The sequence below is a fragment of the Eptesicus fuscus genome, chromosome 10 (assembly GCF_027574615.1).
Source record: "Eptesicus fuscus isolate TK198812 chromosome 10, DD_ASM_mEF_20220401, whole genome shotgun sequence".
Taxonomy (NCBI): Eukaryota; Metazoa; Chordata; class Mammalia; order Chiroptera; family Vespertilionidae; genus Eptesicus; species Eptesicus fuscus.
This window is the reverse complement of record NC_072482.1, coordinates 41,063,201-41,074,133: the sequence shown is the minus strand read 5'-3', so window position 1 is coordinate 41,074,133 and position 10,933 is coordinate 41,063,201. Positions and strand designations below refer to the sequence as shown.

Below are 10,933 nucleotides of genomic sequence, written 5' to 3'. Positions count from 1 at the left end.
CTATCATCTAATTTTGTTATTTTAACAAAAGTAGACATTTGTGAATTAAACACAGTGGCAAGTTAATTAGCAACTTAATGTTTCTTTCTGTTTAAAATCCTTTCCACAGACAACTCAGTACTCTGTAAAAAGTTTAATGTGAAACTCCTAAGCTATATAGGGAACTATGTGGATCTACATTTAATATTCCTACTTTTAATAGGTATCAAAAATATTTTTTAAAGTGACAAAAAAAGAGATCATGCTCTCGGATGCAGTAATTCTCTTTCAAGGATCTTCTTTAAGGGGGAAATGGGAGCTATAGAAACACTGATGGGTACAACAGTGCTCATTAGAATGTTAATTTAAAATTGTAAGAAACCTCCTCATGTGTAAAATATGTAATGGTCTGCAGTATTTTAAGACCAGATAATAGAATAGTTTTTAATGATAGTGGGGAATTCACAATGTTGTAAGTGAAAAGACAAGATAAAATGTGATATAAACAGAAGGCCGTTTATCTCAATTTTAAGGCACTTTTTTTCCATAGCGATAGTATTATTCATGGTGTTCCCCTGCTGTCCTGTGTGTTTTTAAATAACCTACAAGAAATATGAGTTAATTTAATAATGTGTCTTAAATGTTTTATAGCCATGTTTGCTCTGATCTATAAGAATAACCACAAAACGTGTCTAATTGAAAGATAAAGTCTTCTTTGAAAACAATTTACTAACCGTGTTGTAAAACTGAGAGAAACTGCTTTGTACAAAGCAGTGCATACTTTTACCGTCACCCACCGAATATTTCAGTCAGTGTGATTCCCCTGTGTGCTAGTAGTCACCTTGAAATGGTATGTATCACAGTTCCCTTTGGGGGAAGAAAAGAAAAAGTAGTAGAAATAGGAATGTGGAGGGAAAGGGGAGTAGGGAAGTCTATAAACTTCTATTTTAAAATAAGCCTATCTTGATAGCATCCCCGGGTTCTTTAAAACATGTTATTAAATATTTACTTTTCACAAAATGTATTATAGCTGGTCCTCAGTGTTTGCTTCCTTGAAAACAATTGTATCCTTACATTAACCAAGTTAAACTGTGAACCACAAACAACTTCTATTATCATAAAATGTCAGCTAAACATAAACTGTATCTCTATTTTTATAAACATTTACATACAAGTTTGTGATATCGTCATCATGACCTGAATCTTAAACCTCATTTTCAAGCAGTAAAGCAAAACTAATTAATTTCCCATGTGATCCATTAAAAGGCACCCGTGAGAGGATTTTTTTCCCAAATTCACATTCACGAAAAACCTTTTGTGATCTGTGGCATGCGTACTACACTGTGAGGGCATAGGGGCTCTCTCATCTTCAGTCCTGCATATGTGAGTAGTAAACTGGCATATCACCAGCAGAGTTGCCAAGGTTTGGCCAGTCTGTCCACTGATTTTCCAGGGTGATAATGGATTTGCATTGATTTAGATTCCATGTTTGGTCTAGGCCCTCAGAGGATGGGTGGCTAGCATGCACCTGGAGTGGGCGTGGGCCTGGAGAGCAGACCAGAGCATGCAAAGCTGACTGTCTCACCTGGTGACTGAATAACTGACTTTGTAGAGATGAACTGGGCCTCATTTGTTTAGTGTTCTCACCAGCTGAGCTAACTCATCTTTTAAGCTAGAATTACACAAGTTAGCACAGCTTTGCAGAATTTTATTTTCCTTTTCAAAAGAATTACCACCATTAAATGCCCCAAATATTTCCTATCATATTATGGACTCAGAGAAGCTTTATAATAATAAAGGTTGCTATGACAATATTACTTCAAACATATTTAAGCATATCAGGACTATGAAACAGTAATTTTTTACACACTAGAAGTGAAATTTAGAGCACAATGAAACAGTGAATGTTTGAGTGGGAAGCAAAAACAATGAAAACAAATTCACAGCAATTGCCATTTTTTATTAGTCACTGGTATGTCAAAGGTCTAAAGGTAGGTAATTAGTACTGCCATCATGTGGCAAAAAGAGAACTAGGCCTGGCCAGTGTGGCTCAGTGGTTGAGCATCAACCCAGGAACCAAGAGATCACCGGTTTGATGCCCAGGTTTCAGACTTGATCCCCAAGGAGCGTACAGGAGGCAGCCAATGTGATGATGTTTCTCTGTCATTGATGTTTCCATCTCTCTATCCCTCTCCCTTCCTCTCTCTATAAACAATCAATGAAAACATTAAAAAAAAAAAAAAAAAAGATTACTAGAAGGGGAGTCTGGAACCCTGAGGACAAGTCCTGGCTATCATGATATAACATTATGATATGTCACAATTATCAGTTTCTTTATTTGTAGAATGGGAAACTGGGCTTGACATGTCTAAGGGTCCCTCCAAGTTTGAAATACTAAGAATTCTTATTCTTGTAAAAATTATATAAATCATATATTAAATATATTCTGTAATCTAGTTATTTTTAACCCATGACAAAGATAGAGCTGCTAAAGTATGTTAAGATAAAACCAGCCTGTGTTTTTTAATCAAATATCCTATATAATAAAGAGCTAATAGGCTAATTAGACAACCTTTCGGATGAAGCCGGGGCTGCGAGAGGGCCGAGCCCCTTGTACGAATTTTGTGCATTGGGCCTCTAGTTTCTAAGAATAAGAACAGAAAAAAATAACTATGAAATAGTTTTAAAGAGCTGTTTTTCTCCATCTAGAAGGAGGCAGTAACTCCTGAGCAATACAGAATATAGTTTCTCAAAGTAATTATTTCAAATTATCAAGAAATATAATTTCCTTCCCTCCATCTCCTTTACTGTGAAAATATCCTTGCATAAGTGTAAAAGTGAATCCAGAATCTCATCTAATAAATGTCTATCTTCACTTTATGGTGCTGCTCTCTGAAGGCTAGAGGACTGAATAGATTTTGGAGCAGGAAGAAAGCACTTACCAAACTGATTTTAACCTTGTAAGTCCTCATGGTGTCTCTTTCAGTGTAGACTTTAGAGAAAAATTTAAATGGAAAGCAGAAATGATATGAAGGATTCCCAAACTAGAGCTGCAAAGCCTCTAATGGCCTCAAGAATGTTAAGCCCCGTGTTGGAACATTAGGCCGAAAGGGATAGAGTAAAACAGAATCCCTAAGGAAACAGTCACAGTTCATTTGTTCTTTTTTTACATCCACTTTAATTTAAAAGAAAACAAAGATATGTTATTTCTAATTAAATATCGAGGGGAGCATAATCCACCTATGCTGCCAATCAAAATATTTTAAAATAATTTATCATTTGTGATTTGCTCGTTTCAATGAAGCTTTTCTCCACCTCTGAAAAAAAGCATCTTGTCTATTATCGACAATATGAATCTATGTAGCTCCAAATTTTATCGAATGTGCTTCAAAGTCTACTTATTTGGTAAAAACGTCTATCAGCTACAAGGTACCAATGTGCCTTACAGGTCACCATAATCACACGTGGCAGCAAAATTTATGGTACATATGCACAGTGGGCAAAAGTAGGTTTACAGTTGCATTATGACATTCTTTTGAGTTAATATAGCTATTGTGCTAATCACAACCCGCGTCTTTTTCCATATGAACAACTGTAAACCTACTTTTGCCCAGTCCCGTATAAATGCTGCAAACTAAAGGGTTATATTGAAAGGGGGGGGGGGAGGGGGGAGTTTACAGTTCAGGATCAAATAGCTATATTACCCTAAAATCTTGCCACTTTAAATAGAGATTTTTATAGCTTTTAAAATGGATAGGTTTATCAAGTGCTTAACTTTTTAAGTACAAGTATCCCCCACTCTTCAAAAGTTTGAGTTAGGCTACTTCACTTTTAGGAATGACCTACGTTAGTACCGAATCCCACTAACCAAAAGAAACCCAAAAAGGACCTTTGGCTTTTAGATGAATGGTAATTGCTTCTTCACTTTATACCACTTCAGCCTAGGAAGTTTCATAGGAACACTCTACTCTCAGATAGCAGGGGAAACCTGTATTTTTCTGACTTTCTTCAAATGAAGCTTATATAAACGATAAGTAAAGGGTGTTTCCTTTGAAACCTTCATTAAGCTGAGTAATAAAGTGTATTACCAACCAAAACATATCTTAAAAAATAGGTTATTGGTAGGTTTCTAGGATAAATAATGCATAATGAAGAGTGTTTAAAACAAGTATACTCAGCCCGGCTGGTGTGGCTTAGTGGTTGAGCATCAACCCAGGAACCAAGAGGTCAGGGTTCGATTCCTGGTCAGGACACATGCCTGGAGTTCAAACTCAATCCCCAGTAGGGACCTGCAGGAGGCAGACAATCGATGATGCTTCTCTCTCTATCCCTCTCCTTCCTCTCTCTAAAAATCAATAAAAACGTATTTAAAAAAAAAAAACAAGTATACTTAAAGCGATACTTTCTCTTTTTGTTAAAACTCAAGTCTTTATGATTTTGTTACTTTTTTTTCATTATTATTGATTTTTAGAGAGAAAGTGAGAGGGAGAAACATCAGTATGAGAGCAAAACATGGATTGGCTGCCTCCTGCTCTGACCTGGAATCTAACAGGCAGCCTTTTGGTGCACAGGGATGACACCCAACCAACTGAGCCACACTGGCCAGGGCTAAAGTGATACTTTTAATTTCATTTTTCCTGAATCTCTTGTACTTATTGGATTTACATAGCACCTATCTTCCAGAGAACTCTGAATGCCTTATAAGGTTATAGACTTAAGAACATTATGACTGCACAATAGCAATTGTTTTCAAACAGTAATATTTTCTACCTTAAGAATGTCCTATTGTCGTGTATTGGAATGGAAAGGAGTGACATGATAAAAAAGAGAGCCATGGCAAATGGGGAAGTTCATAGGAAGAAACAAGGCAATGAAAAAGAAGAAATCATAACTTCAAAAAAGTTATCCACCTAACAAGTGAAAACTCTTCTTTATTTTATCACAGATTTTGCTTCAGTGAGTGGATGGAGAGAAAAGCTAGACTAATGAATCTACTGCTTTCCTGGATTTAAGATAAAGCTTGCTTTTTTTCTAAAATACGTTTTTACTGATTTTTAGAAATGGAGGGAGAGGGATAGAGATAGAAACATCAATGAGAGGTGAACATCATCAACTGGCTGTCTCCTGCACACCCCTCAACTGGGAATTGAACCCTGACCTCTTAGTTCCTAGATCGACACTCAACCACTGAGCCAGACTGGCTAGGCAAGGCTCACTTTTTAACTGTTAGGTTATCACATGATGAAGAAATAATTCTTCTGAATAGAAACTCTATAAATACTACAATTTGGTGTTTTCTACAAATTTTTACTTACCAATAAACGTCCATCAGCATTTTATTCCTAAGATGTGTGCTCTTAATAGATGTGTGCTCTTACTACATGTTTTCACTATTTTTGGCAGGTTAATTATCTTCATCATTCTTTGGAAGTAATGGCAGCCAGCTAGTTTATGAATTCCTGATGAAAACTTAAAATGTTTAATGGAATTTTAAGTACCATATATTTAAACTTTTCTCAGGTAATTATAGGATTTCAAGTATAACCATAAAAAATGAATTCTATAATATTTCATAAGATAAACCTTATTGAAGTTAATATAGTTAAAACATCATATTCTAACTATTTAGTCTAATCTACACAAGAAACAGATTACTGTTTTTTTGCCCTATTTTGAATTTAACTCAAAACAGGACTAGGCAAAGATTTCTAGAACCCAAAGTACTACCTAATCCTTTTTCACTTATGAAAATAATATTTCAAATGTAAAACACTACAGAACAAAAAAAAAAAAAAAGAAGATCCTAAGACATGCTGATGCAAGTTCATTACACTTTAAGTTAAACAATAATGGCTAAATTAAATTTAAGTCACTTTATAGAACAGCTTGGAGATGAACGGAATTTATTTTTAAGCTTAATTGGAAAATAACTGTGAAAAAAATTTTGTCTTTTGAGAATATCAATTGATTCACTGATTGCTTTATTTACACCTAAATGTGCTTTATTTTTTGCAAAGATGTATATACCAACATAGAGCTTAGCTAAAATAAAAATATCCCCAAATTCTTAAAAACTGAATTGAACACAAGAACCTATGATTATTAGTTGAGACACTTGTTTGTGCATGTAGACATTTATCTCAGGTTTTTTCCTCAAATGCATATTCTATCATAACAATGTTTAAAACATATTTAGCAGAGTCTCTGATAAAATTATCCAGCCCAGCTGGCGTGTCTCAGTGGTTGAGTGTCAACCTATGAACCAGGAGGTCACAGTTTGATTCTTGGTCAGGGCATATGTCCGGGTTGTGGGCTTGATCCCCAGTGTGGAGGCAGCCAGTCAATGATTCTCTCTCATCATTAATGCTTCTATTTCTCTTTCCCTCTCCCTTCCTCTCTGAAATCAATAAAAATATATTTTAAAAAATACAGAACAATTATCCAAATACATTTTTAAATATTCTCAAAAAAAATCTAAATTATAATTTACATTATGATCTTAAAAAATTTAAATTTATTTTAAAGTCTTTGATTTTAGAATATTCTATCTTTAAAACATTTAATTTTCATACATTTATTTGTATTGTATTTGTTTCATACTCTAAACACCCAAATTTCATATGGAGAGGTTTATTAAGTAATTTTGTTCTATCCTGAAAACTTACTCTGGAAAAAGTCCCAAACTGTGAACTGTTTATTATACAGAACTGTTCCTTCTCACCAACTTTATAATGCTCTCCACAATTGTTTCTGAAATAGCATTAATTTTGGGACCATAAGTCTTTTCACATGAATATTCAAATTCTCTATTTAAATCCTGAAAGGATCCACCATCTCAAAATTATCTCCAAAGTCTACTTATGTAAGATATTGCTCCAGTTTCATTCTCAACTATAATACCTTAATTATCACTGGAACCAAGACCACTCAGTAACATTGTCCCTAATCCTTTATTTCAAATAGCAAACTTGAACACAACTGTAATTCTTTTAAGAATCTTTATTGAATTTTTTAACAATTTAGCCTGTTGGATCTCGATGCAGTTTATAAAACCACTTGCATATAGTTTCATATAAACTGCAATCAAAAAAGTAATTTACTTTCTCAAAGAAGTTATCTGAAGTTGCAAGTTATTTTTTTGTAATATGCAGAACAGTAAAATATAAGCATGCTCTCGGATGCAGGTGCTCCTGTATACTATGGAGTTACTTTGAAGAGCTTGCTAAGGTCTGCAGGCAGTTTATGGAATGCAATCATTTTCTTCACAATTTAAGTACATGAGAATAAAACTGATACTTATGAATAGAATATTTTTTTCTGAAAAAATTGAGGCAGCTTTTGTTGAATGCTATCTGTATTGGTACATTTGTTACACTTTGTACTAAAAGAAACAGACAGCCAGGAGTCCATGTTCATGCCGAAACTTGAGAAGTCCCTCCATACATGTTGAGTTCCAAGAAAGGGAAGAGGGCTAAAGACTATGCAATGGTTCATCATCATCTTACATTAATGGACCACACCAAGACACTTTACATGACAAGGGAGCAAATCCCCTTCACTGCTTTCAGTCAAGGCCAGTGGTATCTACAGTGGAGGGTGGAGGTGGAGCAAGCCTAGGACAGGATAAAGCTTAATTAAGTCTACATCTCATGCACAGTCGTCCTTGTTCTGGCCTCGAACGTTCCTCAGACATCCGAATTAGAACTGAGGTTGGTTAACCTGGGGTCCGCATTGATTTCGTATCTGTAATGATAACCTTCCATGTGATCCCTGCAGGCATCTCTGATGTTATGCATCCACTTTTTTATCCCCTTACGGTTCAAATACAAAACCAGTAGGAAAATGGCACCTATCAGGGCTAAAACAATACCTAGGAAGACATAAGAAGTCTGCAGGGATGGAGGGAGGATAGGATCACAGTCCAGGTCGGAGCTGTTGAGTTCCAGGAGGACCCGATTCCTCATTTTTTCCGGGAATGCACAGGTGAGCCTGGCTTTTCCCTGCACGATCTCCGTCTCCTTGAGCCAGGTCACCATGTCCACCATGTGGCAGTCGCAGACCCAGGGATTGTTGTCCAGGAAGACCCTGACTTGGGGCAGGCCTTGCAACTCTGCCAGGGTGCCATTGTGAAGGGCCTTGAGGGCATTGTCTTCCAAGTGGAGGCTTTCCAGGTGTGTCAGGTTGCGGAAGGACAGGTAAGTCAGGCTCACCAGCGAGTTGTTGCGCAGGTCCAGGTGCCTGAGGCTGGGCAGTTGGGCCAGGACATCTTGGGGTAGGTAGACAAGGCAGTTGCTGGTCAGCTCCAGGCGGCGGAGCCCGCGCAGCGCCTGGCCAGCTCGCAGGGCAGCCGCCACCATACCCTCGAAGCTCCGGTTGGTGTGCCGCTCGTCGTCGTCAGGGGGCACGATGTGGTTCAGGAACAGTTCCACCAGGGGGCTGGGGGGCGAGACGCTGGCGTTGACGCCCGAGAAAGCGAAAGGGCTGAGAGAGGCCAGCGGGTTGTGGCTGAGGTCGAGCTGGCGCAGGCTGGGCAGATGCTCGAAGGCTCCGGCGCGCACCTCCTCCAGGCGGCTGCCGCTGAGGTTGAGCGCGGCCAGCTCGGCCAGCGGGGGGAGGCGGGAGAACGCGCCGGCGGGGAGCACGGCCAGCTGGTTGCCGGTGAGGAAGAGGGTGCGCACGTAAGGGGGCAGGTCCGCGGGCACCTCGGTCAGGTTGCGATTAACGCACTTGACGGTGCGCGCCGCTTCCGAGCACTCGCATGGCGGGGGGCATTGGCCCGGCAGCGGGGGCTGAGCGGACGCCGCCGCCGCCGCCGCCGCGAAGGGCGCCGAGGAGGCAGACGAGGTCGCCGAGGAGGTGAGCGAGGAGGAGGAGACCCAGCCCAGCAGGACCAGCGCCAGCCGCGCGAGCCGCAGCCAAGCGTCCCCGGCGGCGGCGGGGCCACGGGCGCAAGCTCCAGGCATCACGGCACGGGTGTCCCCGGAGCTGGCCTGGGACGGCGCCCGCTCCGAAGGCTCGAAAGCTGGGCGCCCCCGAAGGCGCGGGTCAGCAGGGAGCTTCTGGAGAAAACTTTCCTCTCCTGGGGGCGGAGGAGGCACGCCGCCACCGGAACTTGGCTAGCGCCCCCTGGCCACGGGCGTCCCCCTCCCGGGGCGATCCCCCCCTGCCCCCGGCCACTAGGAAGTACGCACAGCGGGTCCGGACGCCCAACTCTCGCTCCGCTTCCTGCCGCCGCCCCCGCGTGGCACCTCTCGCCTCTTTGGTGGGCGCCTCACGCCGGATGCGCTGCAGGACCTGGGACAAGCGGGGGAGAAGCGTGAGGAGCGGCACCCGCCGCTGCTTTCCGGGGGCAGGAACCGGTCTGTCCAAGTCCAGTGGTCCCACCCTGTCCCCGGGACCTCCCCTCCCAAACCCCGGGAGGGCCTCTCCTCCCCCTCCTCCCTCCCCTGCCCGCCACCCTCCTGCCCACCAGTCCCAAGCACATCCTTACCCAGGAGAGGGGCGCGCATCCCGAGACAGGAGCATGGAGTCTTCCTCCCGCCCTGGCCCAAGCTATAGATATTTATATCTTCCCAGCCTCCCGCCCTCCTCCTTTCGCGAGCAGACTGGTGCCTCGTGCGTAACTTCTTGCTTACTCCCCAGCGCCTTCCCGACCAAACTTCTCACTTTCTCCCCCCTCCCCCCCCCCTCCTCCGCGGACGACCTGCCTTCCGGGTCTCCGCCCCCACGCGGACTTCTCCTCCCGGTCCAGGTTAGGGTGAGAGGGAAGTTTCAGGTTGCCAAGAGTCCTTTCATCTGCCTTAGGCCCTCCCGGGGATGAGCGCACCCCGGTCCAGCTGTTCCCTCCTCCCCCCCAGCCCGCGCCTCCGCCAGCCCCTCGGGTCCCGGAGAGGGTTCGAGTCCTCTCCAAAGGGGAGGGGAAAGGCCGCGAACAAAGCGGCGGCGAAAGCCGGGACCTACGCTCCTCTCGCGCCGGGAGATGGGGAGGAGCGGCGCCGCCTCCCGGTTCTCGCCCGCGCGGCCGGCTCCCAGCCGCTCACCTCCGCGCCCGCCAGCCCCGGAGGCAACTCCGAGTCCCACCGGAGTCGCGGCGACTTTCCGGCTCCGAGCTGCGAGTGCCGACTCCGCTCGCACCCCAGCCCCTGGCCCAACCTCCGCCGCTGGGAAAAACCAACCCGGGGGGCGGGGGAGGGCCAGGCCGGTGCGGGGACTCCTCCCGCCGCGCTTGCCAACCTCTGTAGACCTTGGCTGGGAGATTTAGGAAAAGGGACTTGGGGGGGATCTGGGCTTCGCGCCCCCTCCCGGTGGAAATTAACGAGGAGTGTGCGGGGAAAGATGAGGGAATCCCTCTCTCCCCCCTCCTCGGCATCCTTTGGCGGTTCCTTATTTTGCATACTGTATTTACCTTGGACTGGAACAAAACCGCGAATGAATCTCGTGGAATTCACCCAGATTCGGGTACCCGGGGCAGCAACGAGGTAGGTTCAGGCGTGACGGAGCGGCGTGAAGCAGCAGCATAGAGAACGGAGCTGAGAAGGCACAGCGGCCGCAGCTGAACGCCCAGCAAAACTGCAAGGGAGCGTCAGGAAATCTTCCCGTCCCAGTGATACCTTAGATGCCAACTTCTGATTTAGGTGTAATGCATGCGTCCCCACCCATCCCAAGTGAACGGTTATGGAACTTGTAAAGAGAGAGAGAGAGAGAGAGAGCCAACTTTAAGATAGAAGGGGGGCGGGGGGGAAAGATGAGTGGAGAGGAGATTCATTCTTGATTCATTAGCTTTTCTCCTCGAAAATTGAAAGCAGAGGGAAGAAAAGGCAGCCAAAGCATCCTAGAGACAAAAGGCAAATAGCAACGTCGTGATTCACCAGGAAAGCGGACCCGCCCCCTCCCGCCAGATGTGGCTGCGGTGTGTCAGTGCCAGTCACTAAAGCTAGGAGAGTTCGCTGGGTGG

At 43.6% G+C, this 10,933-nt stretch overlaps 1 protein-coding gene across 4 annotated transcripts; it reads right to left on the bottom strand.

Moving 5' to 3' along the window:
* Positions 1-5,943: 5,943 nt before the first annotated feature.
* Positions 5,944-10,590, bottom strand: TPBG (trophoblast glycoprotein). 4 transcript variants are annotated; one of them, XM_028160777.2, is made up of 2 exons: positions 10,385-10,590; positions 5,944-9,273 (listed from the first exon to the last, which is right to left on the bottom strand). In XM_028160777.2, exon 2 carries the CDS (start codon positions 8,940-8,942, stop codon positions 7,665-7,667), a length of 1,278 nt encoding a protein of 425 aa, XP_028016578.2. In that variant the 5' UTR covers positions 8,943-9,273; positions 10,385-10,590; the 3' UTR covers positions 5,944-7,664. The 4 variants fall into 4 exon arrangements, with proteins under 4 accessions (XP_028016578.2, XP_054578241.1, XP_028016536.2 ...); XM_054722266.1 differs by lacking the exon at positions 10,385-10,590 and adding an exon at positions 9,940-10,126; XM_028160735.2 differs by lacking the exon at positions 10,385-10,590 and adding an exon at positions 10,020-10,126.
* Between the last annotated feature and the right edge of the window lie 343 nt (positions 10,591-10,933).